Source organism: Dromiciops gliroides, chromosome 2 (genome assembly GCF_019393635.1).
Source record: "Dromiciops gliroides isolate mDroGli1 chromosome 2, mDroGli1.pri, whole genome shotgun sequence".
Lineage (NCBI taxonomy): Eukaryota > Metazoa > Chordata > Mammalia > Microbiotheria > Microbiotheriidae > Dromiciops > Dromiciops gliroides.
In genome coordinates, this window is record NC_057862.1 from 604492305 (window position 1) to 604517708 (window position 25404).

Genomic DNA, 25404 nt, shown 5'->3' on the forward strand with positions numbered 1-25404 from the left:
TCTGTACCATTCTGGTGCCCTTCCCTTCTGAGGCTGTCTCCACTGTACCCTGGCTATTATCTGGGAGTTGTCTGAATGTTGTCTGTCCCTCAGAGTGTGAGCTCTTGGAGGGCAAAGGCCCCAGAGTAAGGGCTTAATAAATGCCCACTGATTGACAAGCTCTATTTGGGATCTTATGTGGGCCTTCAGCATCTCCTTTGCTCTGCTCTGCCTTTCCAGTAACACTTTTCATGTGCCTGTTCAGCTCGTTCCCTTGAGCTGTGAGGCCTCTTGTGAATCTGATCTCTGCACAGCACGTTGAGAATCTGTGATCCTCCTCAATCCATGGAGGGAGTACATTTCGCTGTGTCATTCTTGCTCTAGAATATCTCATGCAAAACTGCCTTAGGAATGCCTTCGCATCCTGGCTTTTTCACTTTCATCATCGCTGTGGACAAAATGGTGCAGGAATAGGAGTTCTTAAGCTTTTTTGAGTCATGGTTCTGCCTCTGGCCGTCTGGTGAAACCTGTGGACCTCTTCTCAGAGTGTCTGAACTAAATGTCAGTTAGCTAGCATAAAATAAAACACAAAGGATTACAAAGAAAACCAATTATACCGAAACAAAGTTACCAAAATCGAAAACAGGAATTTCCACCGACGCCAGGTTAAGACTCCTCGGAGCAGAAGTAAGAATACTAGGCTTCAAGTTGGGAGACCTAGGTTTCAATTCTGTCTCTGCCCCCACCACTTGTACAACCATAGGCAAATCATTTTATTTTTGAGCCTTACTTTCCTCATCTGCAGAGTGGGGCCAACATCACCCTCAAAAGTTGCCATGAAGGTCAATTCTTGACAACTCGTAAAGCACTATACAAATAAATGTGAATGATTATTATACCCATGGCAGTAAACTGGAATTGCTACTGTGCTAAGGCTGTCCTGGGGATGTTATCCAGAACCTACCCTTCTAGGGAATCTGGGGAAAATCTCTGGAGAAACTAAAAGGGAGAACAGCAGTAAGACACTGCAGCTGAATGTGGGCTGCATGACTTTGCTGGAGCTATCTCAGGCTACAGTGGAAAGAGTACCAGCTCTGGAGTCAAGAAAACCTGGATTCAAATCCTACTTCAGAAGGGACCTTGAGGAAGGTCACCTTTCCAGGTCTCAATTTTTCATCTGCACAATCAGGAGGGAGGGCAGGTTTTGGCCTTGATGTCCCCAGAAGGCCCCTGCAGCTCTAGAACTGAGACCCCATGCTCGTAGGCCTTCATTGATATGGACACACATCCTGTAAGGGTCTTGTCCAAGTCTGCTCGTAAACAACACGGTGGGGTGGGTGGGAAGTACACTCAATGTGTTAATTGTCAACATCGTGTGGGTATGAAGAGAGCACATTATTTATCCATCACTCATACCACATGTATGGCCTCCTTTCTGGTCATTGGCTATTTCTGGGGCACAATTCTTTGTTATGCTACAGCCTAAATATGCCTACCATGCACCTCTCCACTGCCCTCTGAGTGACCTACAATTGAATTTTTTTGTTTTGTTTTGTTTTTTGGTGGGGCAATGAGGATTAAGTGACCTGCCCAGGGTCACACAGCTAGTAAGTGTCAAGTGTCTGAGGCCAGATTTGAACTCAGGTCCTCCTGAATCCAGGGCTTATGCTTTATCCATTGAGCTGCTCTCTACAATTGTTAATTCTTCATGGATTATGGTATTCCATATTTCAGTCTCAGAATATCACCAAAAGGATGCTGGTGTTAAAAAAGATGGACCTTTGTTTCAAAGGGTTCATCATGAAAAACACTGCCCAATTTTCCAATGCAATCCAAGCCAATCTCTTCCTCCTATTTAACTCTGGGGTGAGTTTGTTATTCACATATAATGCAATAGGTACTGATGGCCAACTCTATGGGCTGTCCTGCTGATTGGACAACAGGCATTCTTCATTCACTTGGCTTCTCCCATGTGTATAACCAGGTCAAACTCTTTTGAATGATCATGGATCTTTAGGAGGCTTTGCAATGATCCATGATTTGAAACAGACATCATAGTATCATCTGCATATGGGACCATCTAGAGGACCTCATCACTTATAGGAAATTTTCCTACTGGACTCCAAGTTTAAACAACTCCCCCCTCCCCCCCCTTACAGCTTGATGGGCATATGTCTTCCCTTTATATCCTTGCTTAGATATTAATATCAAAGGGTCATGAACAAAGTTCTTATATCTTTTTTTTTTTCAGGGCAATGAGGGTTAAGTGACTTGCCCAGGGTCACACAGCTAGTAAGTGTCAAGTGTCTGAGGCCACATTTGAACTCCGGTCCTCCCGAATCCAGGGCCAGTGCTTTATCCACTGCGCCACCTAGCTGCCCCCTAAGGTTCTTACATCTTAAAAGGAATCATACAGGATCTGAACACACAGGCCTTTGTAAATGAAGGATACTGTGTTAATAGAAGCAGAATGTCCAGAAAGGAGGACATAACATTCTTGCCACACCTAGAATAGTGTGTTCACTTCTGAGGGCGTTTTAGGAGGAATATGGACAAGCTGGACCATGTCTTGAGAAAAGCCACTGGAGCGTGAGGGGGTCTGTCAAACACGCCGTCAAACTCTCTGTTGAAGGATTTGGGATATTTAGCCAGGAGAAGCCAAGGTTTGATTGGGACATCCTGGACTTCCCACTCTGCCTCAAGCCGCCTACCTAGTTAGCCGGCAGCTCTCCTCGGTATTCCCTTCTCTCTCTTCACACAGCTGTCTAGCCTATTTCAGAGCACTCTTCTCCTCCAGCCTGGGAAGACTGAAATGCTTTCCTAACTGGTCTCCCTATAGCCAGCTTCTTTCCCTTTGATCTACCCTCCCCACACAGCTGTCACAACTGTCGTTCCCCTGCTTTGTCTCTAAGATAAAAGACCAAATCCTCTGTTTAGCATCTAAAGCCCTCTACAATCCGGCTCCAGTTCACCTTTTCAGATTTGTTGTTTTATCCTCTTTTCGTGGAGTCTACAGTTCAGCCAAATTGTCCCACTTACTGTCCTTCACTTATTCCGGCCATCCCCCATGCCTGAGGATGCTCTCTCTCCTCGTAGTGCCCAGTGTCCTGCAAAATTCAGTTCAAGCACCGCTTCCCATTGAAGGCTTTCTCCATCCCCTCCAGGGGCTCGAGTACCATCATGCACCTCATGTGCTCTGTTAGGAAGCCACAGGCTAAGACAGCCTGAGCACTCTGGGCTTCCCTGCTACACTTCCAATCTTTTCTACTGTCTGCACCCATATTCCCTGGAAGGTAGGGGGTCTGGATAGAAGCCTTCAGGATGGCACCTCAGCACGGCTGGCCTTATAACTAAAATCTTCAAGACCAATGGTGGTGGAAATTTGATGCCAACAGTTACCAGAATAACTCCTATTTGTATAGTGTTTTAGGATTCACCAAGAATTTCAGATGCGCTCTCCTATTTGATATTCATGGCAATTTTTGAGGCTGAGATCACCTCCATTTTACAGATGAGGAAAATGAGACCCAAAGATTAAATGACTCGTTCATGGTTACATAGCTAGTGAAGGGGAGACCTAGAACAGGAAGTGAGGTCTCTTTCCTTCAAGGCCAGTGTCCTACGTCTACTGTTCATCATGTTCATAGTCAAGTCTTCAAGGCTTCTTGGAAATCCTAGAAGATTAAGGCAGCTTTGGGGTGAGATACAGAGCAAGAAGTACATGCAGACCAATGTGTGCACATACTTGAATTTATTTGTGTGTGCATATACCGTTTCTCCTGACAGAAACAAGACTTTAGTTTTTGCTTTTATAGCTTCATTGCTTAGCAGCGTGCTGTGCACTCTTAATAAAGACTTGCTGACTGAATCATATAAAGATTGTCCTCCAAGTATCTAGAACACTGTCCCATGAAAGAGGGGTTAGGCTTATTTTTCTTGTTTGTTTCTAGGGTATAGAACCAAGAAGAACAAGAAGTTGAAGAAAGGCAGATTTCATATCGATATAAAAGAAATCATAACAATTATAGCTACTAACTTCCAGATGTGAAACTATACTCAAAAGTAATAAGCATCTGTACTACTTGGTGCTGGTTAAAAAAAGAAGAGTAGTTCAATGAAACAGCCTAGAAGAAATAATAATAATAATAATAATAATAATGATAAAAATTCAACTCAACAACCCAGTGTTCAATAAACCCAACAATATAAATTATTTGAGAAGAACTCCTTAACTGATAAAAATTGCTGGGAAAACTAGAAAGCATTTTCAAAGAAATTAGGTTTAGCCAACATCTTACACCATAGGCCACTTACTGCTGAAAATGGGCATGTGACCTGAAGATTAAAGGTCACAATGTAAAAAAAAAAAAATGGAAGGGGGACGTATTAGGTATCATCCACAGTGTGCTGAGGGGGATAATTCTTAACCAGACATGGGATATAATGACAATCACAAATGATAATGTACTAGCAAGATCCAATGTAATTAGGAAAAGTAGGCAAATGTTTGGGAATAAATTCTTCAGTGGCTCCCTATTACCTTGATGATAAAACACAAGCTCCTTACAACCTTTCCAAGTTTATTTCATGGTATGTCCCAGCTAAGCCACTTGAAGTCAGCTTGTCACATCTCCCATTGGTGCCCTGGCCTGAGTCTAGAGTGTTCCCCTTTGCTGCTGTCTCTCACAACCTTAATCTTCCTTAAGGCCCAGCTCAGATGCTATCTCCTACCTGGAGCCTTTGCTAGTCCTACCAAATTACCACACCTTTACTTGCCTGTGTGCATAAGTGTGAGCTACTTGGAGTCTCTTTCTGCCTTTTGGTCCCTAATGCGAGCACAATGACTTGCACAAAGTAGGCCACTAAATTAAACTGAACAATGCGGACAATGTCCACTTTGCAAACACTGTAGAAAAGGCTCTTGTTTAGGTATGGACTGAACTCTAAGACCTCTGAGGTCTTTTCCAAGTCTGATGGACACCTATGATGGAATGTCCTCAGCTATCATCCAGTGTACAGACTTGGTGAAGCTTTCTTGGTTATCATATGCAGCGGGTCAGGCACCTACAGATGAATGCTCTTTTACAAAGGAAAGACATAGAGCTGAATCGGGTCACAAAGGCTTACCTTGCAAGACACACTACTGCAGACAAAAACATTAGTATAGTAGAGGCAAATCAAGAAGCACCTTAATATGGCCAAAGTAAGTTTACATGCAAAAGTGTGAGTGCACTCAGGAAGAAGAAAAGTGGGTGGGTGCAGAATGTGTTTGTGTGTGTAAGAAAGCATGTCCTCCCCATCCTCCCCTTTAAGACTGCGGAGACTTCCTGGAGATGGAGAGGTGCCTGGGGCTGAAATCACAAGGGGAAGAGAACTGCCAAGGAGGATTATATAGGATACCCTCCCTCCCACCCCACCCCCACCAGTTAGCTGTAGAGAAGGCTTTTCTTCTTGCTCCTTCATTTCAGCTGAAGCCTGAAGCCTTTTCCCATAGAGCGGTCAGGACCCTACTGAGGCCAGACAGGATTGTGGTAACTTAGAAAGCAGGATATCAACTGGCCCTGAAGCTCTAAGGAAGCAGGTTAAGCAAAGACAAATTTTATTATTAAAAGAGAGGACATTGCACCCCCCGCCATTTTCATTATAATTCCACCAGGTTACATCACAGGCAGATTCACGGCATTGTATTTGGATTAATGTATCCTGCTGGCTAATCCCTTGTACACACAGATGATTTTATCCATGCCTTAGTACTGGCTAAGCTACCTGTTTGCTAAATTATAGTAATGTGCCATCCTTTGCATAGAAAGCTATGACCCACTGTTAGGAGGGCATCTCTCCAATAATAGGGACGGATCACCTATATCCCCCTTTCCCTGAACCCTTCTTTGTGACCACTATACATCTGTGCTGAGGTAGGCCCGTGTTAGGGGGTCAGTCTGGCAAGGTTTAGGTTCACAATGAGGGAGTATCAGTCTGTGGTTGAGGTTAGAAGCTCAATGGATACTAGGTTCCAGGTTAATTAGTCAATGAGAACTTAGTATACACTTATTATGTGGCATACAAAGAAAGAGAGGCAGTCGCTACTCTCAAGATGCTCACGGTCTAATGGGAGAGACAGCATGAAAACTGTGTACAAATTGTGCGTGTGTGCGTATGCAGCGTGTGAGTGGGAGGTTTTTTGTTGTTGTTTGTCCTTCATTTTCAAATCAACCAGTGACATCATGGGGTGATGTCTGGACTTGATTGTGAATTGGATTGAAGCGAGGCAGAGTTGCATAAAGTCATCAGCCTCATTCTCTCTTCCAGAGTCATCAAAGTCCAATGGCAAGACAAAAGTCAAGGTGACTGGCAATGGCCTGGGATGCCGTGGAGGACTGTGGAAGCAATTTCAGAGGGAGGCAATCATATTAAGTGGAAAAGGCTTCTTACGGAAGGTGGGACTTTAGCTGAGCCCGGAAGGAAGCCAGAGAAGGCAGAGGGAGAGCACTCCAGGACTGGGCATCTTTGGAGATGGAGGGTCTTGTTCAAGCAGTAGCAGGGAGGGCAAGAAGGCCGGTGCCACCGGACTACAGAGGACATGGAGAGGAATAGAGTGTACGCAGACTGTAAAGACAGAAAGGGTCAGGTAATGAAGGAATTTAAAAGGATTTTATGTCAAGCCCTGGAGGTCATCAGGGAGCCACAGGAGTTTACTGAAAAGGGGACAGAAAAGGGGAAGATCACTCTGGTAGCCATGTGGAGGATACATTGGCATAAGGACAGGATGAAGGCCGGGAGGCCAAGCAGAAGGCTGCTGCTGCAGTCTGGGCACAAGGTGATGAAATCTGTACCCACACGGCGGCAGCGTCAGAAAAGAGAAGGGAGCTCAGAGAATAATGCTAGGAAGGAAGAATGAACAAGACGTGGCAAGAGAATGGAGATGGTAAGGGGACAAGGGGAGGTAGGAGAGAGAGTGATGAATCCAGCATGACACCTGCACGTGTGAGCCTAGGGACCGGGAGGATGGGCAAGGATGTCTTTGGCACTTTTAAGAGGCAAATAGGTATCTGGAGGGAGTCTGGATGTCCAGAGAGGCACAGGCTAGAAAGAGATCTAAGAATCATCGGCCCAGAGACTGAATCCATGGAGCTGCCAAGATCACCAAACAAAATCATATAGAAGAAGAGCAGAGCAGGCCCAGGACAGAGCCCTGTGGGACACCCACAGTTACTGGGCACATCTGGATGAAGATCTAGCAGAGAAGACTGAGGAGAAGCAGTTTAGAGAGCAGGAAGGGAACCAGGATAGAGCAGGGAAAGTATGAAGAAGAGGGCGATTGATAGTGTGGTCCAAAGGATGAAGACTGAGACAAGGCCAGTAGTTTTGGCAGTGGGAAGATTATCAGTACCTTGGGAGAGTAGTTTTGGTTGAAAGATGAGGTTAAAAACCAGACTGCCCATATTGAGACAAGGAAGCGAGGAAGTGCTAAAGTACAGGAAGGCAGTTTGTGGTTGGGGGTCAGCAGACCAGGCCGTGGCCAGGGTTTGGGGCTCTGCCTGCAGCTGAGTTGGAGGGGCGTCAACCATGTTTAAATTCAGGTGACCAGTCCTGTGATTAGGATTGAGGGGGTGTGCCACGGACTGAGGCAAAGCTAAGCAGCCCACCCGGGGCCACTCATGCTTATCACCACTGGGCCAATTCATGCTAAATGACAAAATTAATTTAATGTCCAGGAAACATTGCCATAACCAGAGCACTGTTTTAAAAAAAAAAAAAGAAAGAAAATTCCCAGAGAACTCTAGACAAGAAGAAATCAGTTTGAAAAACCCAAAGTTATCAGGGATCTGTTTTTCACTGCTCATATTTTCACTTTTGATCATTATCAATATGTCTGTCCCTTTTATCCCCAGCTTCCTATGAAATGAGAAAAGCAGAGCTGAGTGGTGATACGGATAGCCCAAGGACCTATGAAGCAGCATTGGGAGGCAGCCCCTTTGTCCCCCCAGCCCGGGGTTCTGAGAGGCAGCCTCTGAAAGGCTGAAGAAGGCCAAAGTGCCCCCCCACCCCATATGAACCTGGGAGGTTATGGAGTGTTCCCAAACATCTCCAAGGTTCCCTAGATCACTTGGCACAGCTGTGCCTTGGAGGAATGTATCTAATCCAAGCTTCTCTACATTTTCCATTTCTCAGGGCCAGGACCCCTATTTCTCCAGCACTTGACAAAGGGAGACAGGGGAGGAAGAGAGAGGGAGGGGGAGAATGGCTAGCCCACCAGAATGTCAGCTGCTCATGAGAGTTGAGATGGCTTCATTCGCTCTAACTTGTGTCCCCATGGTCCAGCGTGGTAGCTGGCACACAGTAGGTTGCTTAATCAGTGCCCACTGGTTGACTAGATGGTTATTCCTCCCATTTCACAGATGACAGTCATAAAGTAGCAAGTCCAGGACTCTTTCCACTACATCACAGCCCTTCTCCAGGACAATCAGTTCTCTAAGTCGTGTGAGACGACAGCCTTGGTTTTGCTTTTTCAAGGGTACTCTGCATATATCTATTTTAGGCTTCAATTTCTACTAGATTGGAGTCTGAGGAACATACCCCACATGATACATCTCCTCTCACAGGTTTAAGAGCCATGAAATGATGTGCGACTCCCACTCTGCCACACAATCTTCCTTCTCCCCCCCAAGTCCTCCACCCCCCCAGCTCCCAAAGAATGAACCCCAACAGTCCCATTGTCACACAGAGCTTGTTCTCTGCTGCCCTTTGTGTGTGGAATACAGAGTATCAAAAATTAGCACTGGGAGAGAGGAAGGGCTTGCTGTTAGTACCCAAAACAGAACTAATCTGTAGAAGGGAAGGAAATAAGCATTTACATAGCACCTACTATGTGCCAGGCTCTGGTGAAGAATGCTTACAAATATTATCTCACTTGATCCTTTTAAGAATCCTATTAGAGGTAAATGCTGTTATTATCCCATTTTACATTTAAGGAAACTGGACAAACAGAGTGAAGTGATATGCTCAGGGTCACAGCCAGGAGGTAACTGAGGCTAGATGTGAACTTGGGTCTTCCTTGACTTTCAGGGCCCTGTGTTCTATCCACTGTGCCATCAGTTGCCTCTTGAAGGAAGAGTAGGAAAGACAGTTTCCTCCCACCCTCCAGGAACAGCCTGTGACCAAGGACAGGACTGCACAGCACAGCAGGAATCCCATCAGGCCGGCACAAGGCAGAGGAACAGGCTGGCTGCTGTTTCCGGTCTGGCTCTGGTCACAACTGCTTCAGTGGTGCTGTATTATCTGTGCAGTTACGTCATACATGATGATCAATCCATGACATGACCTGAAGTAGCTATTGTAAACTTGTCTGAGCACAGACATTTTGGAGAAGGAATGAGGTACTGCAAATACACCAGCGTCCAAGCGCCTGGGAGTGAAGATCCTGGCTCTACCACTAACTCTCTGGGCGATTGGCAAATCACATCATCTAACATTGGGTTAGGCATGGATCCTTGAACCCTTTGGCAGGTGAGCTCAATGTTTCCTATGCTCTTTGGTGCCCTCTTTACTCCTCTAATTTGTTTATGACATGACCTGTTATAGCTAAGTCATGTACCCTTTGGGGCTTAATTATGGTGTGAGATGCTGGTCTGAACCTAATTTCTGCCAGATGGCTTCCAAGTTTTCCCAAGGTTTTTGTCAAATAGTGAGTCCTTACCCCAGCAGCCAAAGCCTTTGTTGGCTACTAGGCTTGTTTTCCTCTGTGTGAGGTGTACCCAATCTGTTTCTTGGACTGACTTCTCTATTCTTCCCCCAGTAACAAAATCCTTTGGGTGTGGATCTCTTTATATACTACATTGCTAGGAAAGTACTCTAAAAAGAAGAGAATATTTTTTCTTTTTTTGGGGGGGGGGCAATGAGGGTTATGTGACTTGCCCAGAGTTACACAACTAGTAAATGCCAAGTGTCTGAGGCCGGATTTGAACTCAGGATCTCCTGAATCCAGGGCCAGTGCTTTATCCTCTGTGCCACCTAGCTTCCCTAGGGAAAGTACTCTAAAAGTCAGGCACATTTCTGCACTGGCCCTGTCTCCCTAGCTGGACCACAGCCTCTAGAAGGGAGGAGACAGTGTTTCTTTGTTCCGTATGTCTGCCTCCTCCTCGGAGTACCCAGCAAGTGACTCTGCATGCAGCTGAATGGAAGGTGGTATTGGAAGTTGTGTGTTTGTGAAGCATCTGATGGAAGAAAGACCACACAGAGCCTGAGCAGTTTTTGCCAGGACTCCCACTCACTTGAAGTTTTCTGGGTGTTCAGTGACCGCCATGTTATGATGTCCAGGGGCATGCTGGTAGTGCTTCTGGGCTGAGAAAAGGAGCGCCAGAAGGTGCAGGGAGTGGACGTCATCTCTGCATATTTTCAGAGCCTCTTGCAGATGCTCTATGGCATCAGAGATCTGTAGGGGGGAAAAAAGTCACTCACTCTGTGACCTTCTCTCCATGCCCCTCCCGTCTGACCCCAAAGGGTACAGCTGCCCCCAGACACAGACACAGACACAGGTGAGGTCATCAGGGACAGCGAATGACAGGACACCTCCAAGTTTGCTTCAATAAGTTCTTTGAGGAGAGATTACCTTTATGTCCTCCTCCCTCCCCACCAAGTCCAGCATAGTGCTGTACACACAGTAGGCATTTGGTAGCTATCTCACAGAGGAATGAGACGAGAAAGTGACAATCTAAAGCCAAATGGAGAAAGTACAGGGCCTGCTCTTCCAGCTCTGCCCAAGAAGGATGCGAGCTGAAGCCACATCTTCGCCAGACTCTCTCCTGCTCACTGGTCCCTGAACAGGACTTCTCTACCAAGAGTGGGTCTTTGCCCAAAGGCCTCTCGTGAGTGGAACAAGCTACCTCCCCAAGGCAGCACTAGTGGCTGGAGAGGGTTTTCTTTGAATGAAACTGAAATTTGCCTTGCTACAAGTTTCACTGACTGCTCTGTGCTCTTCTGAGACCAAGCAGATGATTCCAATCCCTCTTCCATAGGAAGACAGCCAAGACACCCCCGACATCTTCTATCCCCCAGGTTAAGCACCCCAAGTTTCTTGGACTGACCCTTCTATGGCTTGGTTTCAAAGCAAGTCGGCTGCACAGTGGGGAGGACACCGGCTTAGAGCCAGACCTGACTTCAAATACTATCTCAGACACTTATTTTATTGGTTGTGACCTTGGGCAAGTCACTTAACCTTTCTCAGCCTCAGTTCTGTTCAGTCATGTCAGATCTTTGTGACCCCTTTTGAGGTTTTCTTGGCAGAGATACTGGAGTGGTGCCATTTCCTTCTCCAGCTCATTTTACAGATGAGGAAACCGAGCAAACAGGGGTAAGTGACTTGCCCAGGGTCACACAGCTAGTAAGTGTCAAAACTGTATTTCAATAGAATTGGTTTCCTTTGGTAAGTTGATGTGTTTTATTTTATGCATTTAAAAACATTCTTCAGAGAAGGGGCCCACAGGCTTCAAGAGGTTGATGCTCAGGGTCCATGATACAAGAAAGGTGGAGAATCTCTGGTCTAGTGAGACCTCATCTAGAGTATAATACCGAGTTTCTGGATAACACAGTTTAAGCAGGACATTGAGGAAGGGCTGCTGAAGGGCTGTAAGTTAGTTAGATGATGACCAATGGAAGGAACTGGGAGAATTCCCAGGGAAGAAAAGACTTGGGGGACATGACAGTTGTTTTCAAGAATCTGTAGGGCTACCGTATGGAGAAGGGATCAACCTGTTCTGGTTTTGCCTCTGGGAGCAGAACTGGAAACAGTGGCTGAAAGCTTCAAAGAAAGATAGAATATGAGATTGATTTATGCTGCAAAAGATTGCCTTGGTGAAAAGGTATGACTTGATCCAAGCCTTGGAAGACATACAGGATTTGGGAGAGGAGCATTCCAAGGAGGGATAGATAGTAACATGATCAGAGACGCAAGATGTGGGGAATGAGCACGACCTGTACAGGAGAGTAAGAAAACCTGTGCGCTGTGGCGGAGGGTGCATTCTGGGAAATAGCGATGTAGCTAGATAGCTAGGAAGGTCCTTAACCTTAGGGAGGAATCAGAACTGAGGCACAACAGGCAATGGGCAGCTGTTTTAGTTATGAAGAGAAAACCTAGTAATATAGTGATTTAGGAAGATTAGTCTGGTGACTGGGGGCAGCTAGCTTTGAAGCGGATAGTGCACCAGACCTGAAGCCAGGAAGACTCATCTTGCCAAGTTCAAATCTGGCCTCAGACACTTACTAGCTGTGACCCTAGGCAAGTCATTACACCCTGTTTGCCTCAATTTCCTCATCCATCAAATGTGTTAGATAAAGAAATGGCAAACAATTCCAGTATCTTTGCCAAGAAAACCCCAAATGGGTCACAAAGACTGAAATGACTGAACAACAGTCTGGCTGGTGATCAGGACAGGATTCAGGATGGGCTACAGCAAGGAAGAAACCCAAACAGGAAATGAGGGATAGAATCTTGATTTCCAGCCTTCACTGAATCATGGAACTCAGAGCGGGTAGGAAACTTGGATGCCACCTAGTCCAACCTGTACTTCACAGGGATGCCCTCTACTATGTACCTTATGACTAGCCTTGCCTTCAACTGAAGATCACCAAGTGAGGAGTTACCTCGTCCACTCCCAGAGGCTGATCCTTGCACTTCGAGAGAGCTCAATCAGCAAGGTTTTCTTCACAGAGCTTAAATATAAGCCTCTGCAATTTTCACTCCATTATTTCTGGCCTGCCTTCTGGGGCCAAGAAAAACAAGCCTGATCCCTCGTGCACGAGATACCTTTTGCACACTTGCAAAGAGCTATAGCGTTGCTTTCTGCAGTCTTATCTTCTCCAGGTTAAACATCCTGGCTCCTTCCCAATGTATCTATAGGACGTGAAGCCTCGGTCCCCGACTGTCCTAGTTATCTTGCCCTGTGTGCTCTCTCCAGCTTGTCAAGGGCTCCCCTAAATGATGATGCCCAGAAGTGTCTGACCAGAGCTCTGACTCCTTTTGGACACCTGAACCAACATCTGCTTCTTTCTGTCCCATCACACTGCTGCCCTTTATTGAGCTTGAAGTACACTCAAAAAACCCGATCTTCAGAACAAGGACTGTCTAGACACTTTGCCATCGGTTTCTGTTCTGGCTGCAGGAACTGCAGACCAGCTCCCAGGGAGGGGCACCCCAGTGTTAACATCCCTCTGCCCCTTGCTAATTCTCCAAACTACTTCACATCCATCCCCCACACGTAAGTGGTAACAAACCCAGGCAACACATTCCGGTCATCTGGTCCCAATAACTCCAGTGAGTCAGACCAGGTCTAAATGAGATCAGAGTCACAGGTTCAGTCCCTCTTAGTTAACTTCCCACAAAGGAAAAATCACTTCCTGGTTAGAGACTGCCGCCTTGGCCCTTGCCAGTCACCTTGCAAATGGGTTGAGATGGGAGAGCTTAGACATAACTGGTTGAGGGTAAGGCTGGTTCAGTGCTGGAGAAACAAATCAGCATACATCCTACTTAAAATTCAATTCATCATACATCTACTGTGTGCCTCTTATAAGCGAGGCACTGGGAATATAAATACAAACAACCCCACAGAAGTCCTCATTCTCAAGAGTTTACATCTTTACTGGGAAGGGGGACACAACAGTTACAACAGCTAAGTGGGGCAAGAATAACCTTTTGTTTATAAGTGATGACACAGTCATTTGGGCCATTGTCTCATCTCTACCTTTTAGTCTTTCATTCTGCTAATGCTTTGTCTATTATTACATTTAATAAGAAAACAACCAATATTCTGAACTAGAAAATATTTCTATGTCATATTAAATGCAGCTAGCATTAAATATTTACAATCTTCAAATTAACTAGAATTTGCCTGAAAATAGTACTAAAGAATGGAAACATTGAACATGGGCTAGCACTTATCTGCAAGGCAATACCCAAACTACTCCTTCCTGAAATTCCAGATAAACACAACATTTTCAAAACACTCTTAACTCAGACTTGAAAACAGAACCAGGGTAGGAGGTAAGGGCAAGGGAGGGATAAAAGACACTGGCAAAGACATTTCTCTTTCACCTACACATCTGACCAATTTTTGTCCCTCATGTGAGAAGTGAAGGCAGCTAGGTGGCTCAGTGGATAGAGTTTTGGGCCTGGAGTCAGGAAGACCCGAGTTCAAATCTGGCCTCAGACACTTTCCAGCTATGTGACTCTGGACAAGTCACTTCACCTTATTGGCCTCAGTTTCCTCATCTGTAAAATGAGCAAGAGAGGAAATGGAAAACCATCCCGTATCTCTGCCACAAAACCCCAAATGGGGTCATGGAGAAAGGACTCAAGCGAAATGACTGAACAACAGCAACAGTAAATGTTGACTGCTTCCAGAGGGAGCCCTACTGCCATTCCTTTATTATTTTAAGGAAATGTCATCTTCCTCTCATTCTTCTCCAAGGTGGGGCAGCTGTTGAGGGTCTGCTGCCATAGCTAACAAGCCCCCATGGGCAGAGTACTGAGTGCTGGCTAAGTGCTCCTGGCAGAGCTCATGGAAGCCCTATATCCCCAGAGGAACTGGAAAGTAAATTTCCACAAACAACAAAATGAAAAATGAATCGGCAGCTGCTGACGTAAACTTCTTTGAAGGGAACAAGAGACCAGATTCTATATTGACAGATGTGGCAGCTTATTAAATTAATTAGCAACGTGTCTTCAGAAATACACTGTGGCTCCAGAGGTCCAAACATTCCTGCTCCTCTCCATGGCTGCATCTCTGCTCATGCTGCCCAGAGTGTCCTCCCTTCAACTCATCTGCTTATCCAAAGCCTAGGCACACTCTAAGGTCCAGTTTTCATCCCCCCCAGGAAGCTGCCCCTCACCATCCAGCTCGCACTGCTTTCTCTCTTCTTGAAATACCAAGCCAACACTTTCCTCCCCCCTCCATATCATTCACTCAGCACATATTATGTTATCCCATTGGAATCAGGGAATTTCAGAGCTAGAATAAGGCATATCTCAGAGTGCTTTAAAGCCGCAAAGCTCCGTATCCTGTCGAACGTTCCATTTGACAGACGATAAAGTCGAAATGTAGAATGGCTACAGGGCCTGGTAAGGGTCAGGTAGTGGCCATGCAGTGCCTCATGTCAGAGCCAGCCTTACTCAGAGAACAGGCGTGTGATTTCAGGGATGCCAGGAAGGCTGCCTTTTGGCATCATTCTCATCATGCATACATGCTTTGTCTTCCCATCTAGACTACCATTCACCACGCCACTCCCCATCAGAGCTCTATGTCAAACTATACTAACAATTCCTCAAAGCCGGGATCCCAAAGCTTCTCTCTAGGCATTCACACAAGCCACTCAGCCCTGCCTGCAATGCACTCCCTCATCATTTCTGCCTCTCACAAGTCTTTGTCTGTGCCCAAGGCTTAAGGGCAAAGGCCACTTCCTCCACGGAGCCTTCCCTGACGCCCCCAGGCCGTTACTGCTTTCCCATGCCTCAATTTTCTTTATATTACTATGTCATTTGCGTATATGTTGCACCCATCAGTAGAATGTAAATTCCTTGAGGGGATGGACTATATCATTTAATTTTATCCTCAGAACTTAACATAATGTCTTGCACATAAGAGAAGGTCCCCATGTCTGGGTGCTCCATAAATATTTGTTAAATTGAATTTAACCTAGTTTCTTGTATAATTTTGTTTCCCACTTTCTCTCCATATCCCCTGCCCCCCCCCAACATCTCTTAACGCCCATAATAGAAGGAAATTGTCATTGGTCTAGTATATGCATTTTGCATGTTTCTTGGCATAGCTCCCTACACTTAATCCTAGCTAGTATTTATATACTGCTTTAAGGTTTGCAAAGCACTTTACAAATACTATCTCAATTCATCTTTATAGCAACTCTGAAACTATAGGTGCTATTATTAACAGTATTCTTATTTTACAGGTGAGGAAACTGAGGAAAAGAGGGTTAAGTGACCTGTCCAGGGTCACACAGCTAGCAAGTGTCTGAGGCTGATTTGAACTCATAACTTCCTCACTCTAGCCCAGCACTTTATTCAGTGCACCACTTGATGACCAAATTCAGAACAAACGGAAACTTCACGAAAAACAGCACTGTTTTCATTCCTAAAGAAATCTGCCTGAAGGAGAACTTAGCAAAGTAAGCTTGATAGAAATGTCAGTTGGTGGCCTTGTTGATGTGTTAAGATGAACATTTCTTTGTCTTCATCCCTCACCTTCTCCTTCACTCTACACCCAAATCTCCTTCTGCTGGACAGGACACATCTCCAACTGGATGTGTCCTGGGCATTCAAACATCAACATCCAAACCCAAGCTTTATTTTCCCCTAAAGGCTCCTTCTGAGTCCATAAATTCCCATGAGTGCTCTCTGCTTAAAAACCTTGGCAGCCTCTTTGAACCTGCCTTCTCCATTACTTCTCCCACCCACTTGATTCCCAAGTCCCATAGTATTTGTCTCCACAATGTTTTTCACATCTGTTCCCTCCCTTCTATCTCCACTTTCACCACCTACACCGGTGCAGTGCCTCTTGTCCACATTATGACAAGGCCCCTGCCCCTGCTCCCCACCCCACTCCAAACCATCCTTCAGGGCACTGTCACAGGCTGGTTCTGATCACCCAATAAAATGCAATCTCCTTCACTGACCTTCAAGGTCCTTCACAAAATGGCCTTGTCTCCTGTGATTCTCTTTTGCATACTTGACCTTCTAGCCAAACTGGACTGTTTATTGTTCCTTCTGGATCTCCCCCTTCCCCCTATCCTTCGGTCAAGTAGTTTCCAAAACCCAGCATATTCTTCCTTGTCCCCTTATTTAGTTCCTACCTATCCCCAATTAAATGATCACTTCCTTCATGAAGCCTTGTGATTGCACTAGTCAACAAAGAGCATTCCTTGCTTACTCTTCACTTGTTCATACCTTTCTTTTACATTTATCATGTATTAAAATTATTTGTCTCTGTATATAACCCACTCGACTGTAGGCTTCCTGAGGGTCTTTTCCACAAGAGATACTTAATAATGTGTGATGAATTGAATTGGTATTTTTGCTACCTGAATGCCAGCGAGAAGGCCTTGATTCCTCTGTCATTAGCTATAAGAAAAAGGAACCTGATAAAAGCCATTCTCAATTCTGGGTGCTATACAGGTAGTCAGGTGGCACAGGAGAGAGATTTGGGCACTTGGAGGCAGGAAGTCTTGGGTCTGAACCCTGCCTCTGAAACTAAGAAGCTTGTATGACCTGGGCAAGTCACTTCATCTCTGCCTCAGTTTCTTCATCTATAAAACTGGGATAAGAATGGCACCCATCTCACATAATTGTTGTGGGGATCAAAAACAGGAAAATCTGTGTAAAGTATTTTGCAAGCCTTAAAGTGCAACAGAAATAGGTGAACCACTGTGATGATGTGGTGGTATGATTTAAATGGTTCTGGAGGGAAGGGGAAGCAGATTTACCTACTTGACAATGTCAGAATACTGTCTTAATCATGGAATGTTAGATAAAGTAAGACTACAGATCATTTAGTCCAACCCACTCTTGAACAGCTGTGTTTGTATATCACTGTAAGGTTTGCAAAGTACTTTGAGACCTCACACAGACCCTGTGGGCTTGGTGCTATTTTTATTATTCTATTAACATATGAGGAATGGATGGCTAAAGATGTTCAATGATTTGCCCCAGGATCATACAGCTGGGGAAAGGTCGTGGGACAGAATCTGAACTCAAGTCCAGCTGCCTATCAGTGCTTCCGTGGAGGATAGACTTTAGGCCCAGGATGTTGGGTGACATAGCCTGGGCACACAAGTATTGGGCAGCAGAGGTGGGAGTTAGTTTTCTCTGTCAAGAATTCTGCTCTGGAGGGAGCTTGCCTGGCACAATGCGTTATGGGTGGAATTTTGGACTGGTCCAGCTGTTTTGGAGAGCCATCTGCCCAAAGTGATCCAGAAAGACCACCAGAAGTTTCGTTCCCCAAAGAGAGCAAAGAAAGAGGAAAAGGACCCATATGTACAAAGTACTGATAGCACCTCCATTTGTAGTGGCAAAAGACTAGAAACTAAGGTGGAGGGAAGTGGCTGAGCCAATTATGGCAAATGAATATGATGGAATACTATTGCGCCACAAGAAATGACTAAAAAAACAGTTTCAGAGGAAATTGAAGCCCCCTGTGAACTGATACAGAGCACAGTGAGCAGAATAAGGAAAACACCTTACACAATAACCATACTGTAAAAACAGTAACTCAGCAAAGCCTCCCGGCTTCTGCTCAATGGAATCGTCAGTCATTCCTCCACAGAACTGATAAGGAAGTCACACCAGCCTCCTGACACAGCCGACGGACTCAGGACACAGAAGGAAATGTAGATTGTTTGGACATGACCAATAGCACAGCTTGTTTTGCTCGACTATATGTATTTGTTAAAAGGGTCTGGACTTTTTTTTTAATGGTGGGAGGTAAAAAAAAAAAAGCAGCTTGCCAGGGATTCAGAATGTGTTACAGATCAAGATCAGCCTCACCCACAGTGAGCTGCCTGGTATATTATTCTTAAGATTTTGACTGGCCCAAGAGAGTCCTTAACTGTTGTGTGGTTAATACCCAAGCTACTTTCCATGAAAATCTCCTCTCTCTGGCTTTAGACTTTGATCCCAGTTTAAAATGCAAGTCCCACTGGCAGGGCTTATAGCCTGAGCTGTTACCAGTCACTTTCACTTATATTTTGGGTATGAAGAAGTATACCTGCAGAAAATGTGGATCGGGAAAGGGAGGAGAGAGCCTGGTAGGGGTGATGGGATAGGCGTTACCTAAGGGCAGCAAGGCACAACATAAACTCTGGCACTTTCCTGGTCTCTCTATGCCTGGCCCCTGCAGTGGCTGGAAGCACTGGTCCCAACTACAGGGTGGATGCTGTCCTTGAATATTGGAAGGCCTAAGAAGGAGGCAGGAAGACTGGGGAGCTTGATGACCATCTGGCCTTGCCTGGTTCTTGACTCTTGGCCCCAGTCTGCATCCTGGTTGCCCGAGTTGGACCCCATGATTCTGCTCTAGCAAATATTGCTATTCACACCTGAGCTGGTTATAGACAGAAGTAACACTGGCCATTTCCCAGGGAAGCCAAATGATGTCCACAGCCTAGTCTGGGACGCCGCTAGGGGAAGGGAAACTGAAGAGTTCTGAGGCCCAGGAAATGCCCCTGGGAGATGACAGCCCTGAGAAACAAGGGTCTAGTGAGCCCTTTGGGAAAAACAGAAAATGCTATAGGAGATGTGTTGAATAATTAAGGATATTAAAAATGCATCACCAAATGTTTATCATTAGCTGAACTGGCAAGAAAAACACAGGCTGTTTGACAAAGAGCTAAAAATAAATCAGTCTCAGGTTATCTGTCTCTATGTTCCCCAAAGCACAACACTATTCCAAGGATGGAGCCAAGCAAGAATAGAGAGAGACTGGCCTAGAAACAACCCAATACTAGTGGAAGGGTCCCAACAGGAGATGAACTGACAGAGACAAGGGACAGGGAGTAGCAAAGGTAGAAAGCAAGGGATAGGACAAAGAGCAACAAGACAGTACAAGGGATAGGGGCAGAAAGAGGGAAGGATGCAGGCATGGGGGGGGGGCGGATATACCGGGAAGGAGAGAGGGAGGGACAGAGGGATAGAGCAGGGGGAGGTGAGGGACACAGGAATGGAGAAAGGGATGGGAAGAGGGAGGGATACAGGGATGGAGCGGTAGAGAGACACGCAGGGATGCAGAGAGTATGCCCAGCTGGCCTCCCCAAGGGCACAGGTAAAAAGGAAGTACAGAGAGCTAAGTGCCCTGCTTGGAGCCACAAGGCACTGGGGTTCAGCTATTCAGGGCTTCAGAGTCCAGACGCAGTTACATCACCCAGGGAGGCTTTCTTTTAGAATGGGGAACTCATTTGAAATTGTTGTGTTGGCCCTTCAAGGCTGGGCTCCTTCCAGCCCTGACCTTCTATCTTGGAAGAGCTAACTGAGGCGGATGAGCAGAGCGATTCGGCTTGCCCGCCCCTCCTGTACTAAGAGCTCACCTAATCAGCCTGGAAAAGTCAAAAGGATTTGTCTGTTTAAGCAGGGACGTGGATGGCGGAGCATGGACCGCAGTGAGCCCCAGGCTTGCCAAGAGAAGTAAGTCAGCAGATGAAATGCCAGAGTGCTTAGCGTCCAAAGATTTATCCCCGCTCCGCAGGAGTAGGGGCTCTCAGCTCAGCATCCCCAACTTAAGGAAAAGCCTTCCAGCGAACAAGGGCCCCAGCTAAGAATCGACCGTGCCAGGTCACTATGTTCCCCCTGAGACTCCTGGGAGAAAGGCGAAGCCCAAGACGTAGGGCGAGAGCATAACAGCATATGCTTAATATGGTCTCTTGCCATCTCTGAGAGACAGGGACCTGAAATGCCCTGGGAGAGGGGGTGGACAGAGCCCATGGGCCCAGCAACCACGAACCACAACCTACCTGTCTGACAAGGGCCAGCTGCAGGGAAACATAGAGAATGATCTGATGGTCATCTGGGGCCAGACTCTCAGCTCTGTATGGGGAAGAACATAACATGGTCTGTCAATCATCATCAATCAGTTTCACAAATATGTATGAAATGCCTCCTCTCTACTTAATCCTGTTCTAGGCCCTGTCCCTGCCCTCAGGGAGTTCGTAGTCCACTTGGCTAGGTAAAGACCAACACATGAAGCAAAGAGGAAAACACAAGACAGAATATGATCAATTAACTACAGAGTGGAAGTACTGACCCACTAGACATCAGTGCAGCAGGAGTGGATGAGAAGGGGCAAGCGGCAGGGGCTGGAACCTTGGGTAGGGGGTGGGGTCCTCAAGGACAGGTAAGAGAGAGACAGACGGAGCTCCTGGGCCCTGACTGGTCCCTGGGTGCTCCCCATAGCAGACAAGTTTAACTCCATCCATCTCCACCCCTCCCCACATGCAGGCCCTGCCCGCCCGCTGCCTGCTGGCCTCCCCACCTCCCTCCTTGTAAGGAGCCTAGAGGTCAGGTTCCTCTGCGGAGGCAGATGTTTCCCAACTTGTTCAGGCGTGGGGCCAGGGGAATGAGGGAAGCCGGCAACCTGTGCCTTCAATGTGCCCAGTGAGCCCAGCTGCAGGAGGGGGATTATAAGCAATGGAAAAAACCCATCCCAGGAAGCTGAGAGGGGATGGACAGACCAGATGACTGACCTCAGGGACAGTTCCCTGACCCTTTCTGATCTCCAGCTGGGCTATTGGGGACAGGAACATTTCCGGCAGCCTGGGATGCGCTGAAGAGGTCAGGATAACAGGGAGAGTAAGTGGCTATCTGCTTGGCCCCTGGGTGGCGTGCAAAACAAAACTGCCTACAAACTCAACCTGCCCCAGAGTGTGAAGGAAGGCTCAGGCCTGAGGTCCTCCAGGCCCTGTCATCACATCCCAGGGTCTGATGGGGAAGTGAGAAAACAGGAGGCAGAATAATTGTGTTGGAGGAGGAAGAGAGAGGGAGGGAGAGGGAGAGGGAGAGGGAAGGAGAGAGAGAACGAATGAGCACAATGGGCTGTGGAGCCTGAAGGAACCTAAGAGATAGACTTCAACCCCATGATTCTACAGAAGAGGAAACTGAGGCCCAGAGACACTGACTTGTCCAAGATCCTACAGTCATTAGAGAGCAAGGTCAGGACACAAGTTCTCTGACTACAAATGCAGAACTCCTTAGATCTTTGCAACACCCTAGGAGGCAGGCAGGGAAGGGCTTATTAGCTCCATTTTACAAATAAGGAACCTGAGGCCCAGAGGGCTGAGGTGAATTTCCCCAGGTCACACAGCTACTTAGGCAGACGCAGAACTCAGATCCCCTGACTCCCAGTCCAATGCTCTCCCCACTGCACCACCCTGCCACCCTCAAGTTCTAGTTCCCATCCCCTAAGGCTGTGCCTGGGCTCCCCTCCCCACCAAAGGAAGGACCCAAACCCACATCTTCCTCCCCTTGAAGGGGAACAAGGCCCATGAGATAACACAGAAGAGAAAGGGGGCTGCGGTGAAGCACTACTGAGCCGAGCAGCCCTGGGCAACCCTGCCAAAGCTCCAAACCAACATCTGGGGGGGCCGGCCATGCTGCCTCTCCTCAGTCCAGAAGGTAGTGGAGACTCCTGCCTGATGGGGCTCTCAGCATCCCCTGAATAAGCCCTGTCTGTCCCCACCTTGGTTCCTCCTCCTCCCTGCAAAGTCCTCCCCACCCCTCAAGGCCCAGGCCCACCCTTCTGTCTCCCTTAAGGCTCTCACTGTCTGGGATGCCTGAACCACTCGGGTGCTCAGAGGTGGGTGTGTGATTGGCTCTGCGGCAGCACGGACCAAAGAACGAGGCGGTAAAGAAAGAAGGGAGGAGATGGGACCAATGACAGGGGTAGGGAATGAGGCAGAGACACAGAGCAAAGGGAATCTGAACAATCGTTGCTCCCCTCACAGCCCTGCTGCCAGCAGGGGAGGGTGAATCATCTGGCTGCATCCTCCCTCTGACCCGGGGCTGCTCCGCTACTGCTTCATGGTTGGGGCAGGAGGGAGATGGTTACATTAGCATCCACATGGCTCCTGCGTGGCCCCGGGTAGTGTCACCATAGCCAAGCTAGACATCACAAACAGAAAGGGGGCATTTCTATCATCTGATTTACTGGCCACACGTCTACCTTTCTTCGCCCATTGATTCCCCCACACCCACCAAGCTTTCCTAGATGGTAGGGACCACTCTGCAGCCTGGACCAATCTGTGTAACTAAGAATCAGTGTGCTGGCACCACTGAGTCTGGGGCCAAACACCCATTCATGAATTCACCGTGTGACCTTGAGCAAATCCTTTTAGCTCAGCCCCAGTTTCCCCAACTGTAAAATGGAAAGGATGATACTTGCCCTAACATAACTCAGAGCAGTACTCTGAGGATCGGAGAAGAGCTTTTAAAAGGTACAACATCCAAAAGACAGAAGGAAAGAAACATTTAGAGAACAATCTGTAGGAAGAGCGATGCCAACATAGGGGATGACCCGTGAATCAAAAACTCCTGAGGCCATGGTCTCAGGGCCTTCTCCCACTCTTCAAAATGACTAAGGCCCCCAAAGAGCTTAGGTTTACTTGAGTTATATCTATTGATATTAACTGGGTTAGAAATTAAAATGTTTTAGTATTGTTGTGGCAACAGTTTGGGCCTCACAGACCCTAGGCTTCCCTGGACCACACAAACTTTGGGAGGCACGGGTGTAGGAGAAGGGTCTAATGCTATAAAATCTGGTAAAGCGCCTAGGACACAGGTGGTGCTTAATAAATGCGTGTTCCCTCCTTTCTCCCTCATCTTCGGCCTCCTTACCTCTCTAGCGTATCCAGGGCTTTCTTATTCAATTCATCTTGTGTAGATTTCAGCGTTGCTGTAAGGAGAAAAGCATGACGTGAAAAATCAGGAGTGACCCATTCCACAGCCTGTGGAGTCTGCCCCTGCTCCCTCCCATGCAGTCCTCTGGCACGGAACACAACCTGGGTTCTTTTAGGGCCTGGCAATCTCATTCAGGAGGGCCAAGAACCATCGGGACATGAGCAAAAGCGACAGGCTGCCAACTCCTCCCCTCCTGCTGTGAATTCCCACCCCCGGAGCTTCCTAAGGAACATGACCACTAGGTCTCTCACTAGATAGAATGACTGGGACACTGCTCCCCACTTCCCTCTTTCGAACCCTATCCCACCATGCTTCCTGATGCTCCGCTCCAGCCAGTCAAACCGTAGCCATCTTTCAAGGCCCAGCCCAAGCCCCAGCCGTGAAGTCTTCCCTGACTCAGCCCATGCTGAACTCTCTATGATGAGAATCTGATGAGGTCCAGAGATGTGGAGTCACTTGCCCAGGGTCACACAGCTAATAAGCGTCTGAGCTAGAATGGAAACCTGGGTCTTCCTAAGTCCAGTAGATCGCCACACCGCCTCAACCTGAGATTCAACACTTAATCGTTTTCTATCCTGAGCTGTTCTCATTGTTTCCCATCCTGTCCTATCAGGCCAGACTCTGCTTTCTCTTGTTCCTCTGCCCCGAGGCAGTCACCAACTATCCAGGGTTGGGTGCATAAAAAGGGGTCCCCAAAGACCCTTGACTGAACAGCCCCCTCCTTTTGTTCCTCGTACATCTCCCACTCCGTGCACCTGTCATAGGTTGTCCTCCATGCATAGCTCAGTGCCTGGCAGATAGCAGGCACTTCATAAATCCTTGTTCCCTCTTCTGTCTCTATGGTCTCGCTCAGTACCTGGCATATAGTGGGTGCTTCGGGTTTCTTGACTTGACTTGGTTTTTACTAATGGCTTAGGCAGTGAGTGTTTTACCCCAGTTAGAACCTGGTCCTAGAGAAATAAGAGCCAAAAAGCTGAACCTAGATTCTGTTAACCCGCAAGCCCCCAAAGCCTGGAGTTAATGTTAGGATGCTAGACCTTTCATAATGGGGGAGAAGAAGGATTCCTAAAAAGCTAAATGTCAACTGAATTAAGATGCATTAAGGAAGCTTGTTCTCTAAAGGGATTTGTCTCTGAATCCCATCAAACAAGTCATCCTTTTTTGGTAAAGTGAATAACCTTCCCATCATAGGAGTGAGTGGCAAAGGGGCCCTTCTAACAGATTTTGTTAACAGAGATGGTCTCCCAAATGGAGTCACCTGTGTGCGCTGGGCAATGACCCACAGGGATGGCTGCCAAAGACACTGTTCTCCTTTGGTGAGAACCGGGAGAGCCTAGCACCGCACATGGTGCTGTGTCCTTTCTCTTTCTATCTGTCTCCTTTATTGGGAGGCGCAGTACCCATGGAGAGAGAGCAAGGAGGTTCCTGACCATCCAGGTATGAGACACTGGGAGCCCAGCAGCTTTCTTCAAACCAACCCAGGAAGGCTCCTTAAAAAGGAGGGTGATTCCTGCAGCTGCCTTGATGATGGTGAGGAAGCCAGCCTGAAGGGACTGGGGGGGAGCTCCAAGCTGGGAGAAGGCAAGGTGTTGGGTCAATCGACCAGCTCATAAGGGCAGAGAGCCCTGCGAGCCGCCCACTTACCATCTGAAGCCTGGAGGCTGTAGGTGAGACCCAGTGCCAGATACCCTTTGGGGAGGAGCTCCCCAGCTTGGTCCTGCAAGTTGATCACCATCGTGGCAAACTGCTCAGCCTCTTCCAGCTGCCAAGAGGAAAAACAAACAGCTCTGGGTAAGTTGCTCCCTGTGCTCCAAACAAAATGGAAGTTAGTGGTCAGGCCATTCGCACTGGCTTACAGTGTTCCTCTCAATGGCCTAAGCTCAGTAGGAGGGGAAGAAAGACCAAAGTTAATATAGTGAATCAGAAGTGCAAAAATCAGTGATTTTGGCTACAGGATTCAGGCAAGGGGATACACGTCACAGGAT

At 47.1% G+C, this 25404-nt stretch overlaps 1 protein-coding gene across 1 annotated transcript in view; it reads right to left on the bottom strand.

Annotated features, from left to right (window-relative positions):
* The window catches only part of TTC7A (tetratricopeptide repeat domain 7A), a 202081-nt gene that overhangs the window by 58350 nt on the left and 118327 nt on the right, over positions 1–25404 (bottom strand). Inside the window, exons 12-15 of the mRNA XM_043990192.1 lie at positions 25064–25181; positions 23357–23414; positions 20482–20554; positions 10251–10411 (exon numbers count right to left, since the gene is read on the bottom strand). Coding sequence (XP_043846127.1) covers positions 10251–10411; positions 20482–20554; positions 23357–23414; positions 25064–25181 — 410 coding nt within the window. The remainder of the gene's footprint in view (positions 1–10250; positions 10412–20481; positions 20555–23356; positions 23415–25063; positions 25182–25404) is intronic.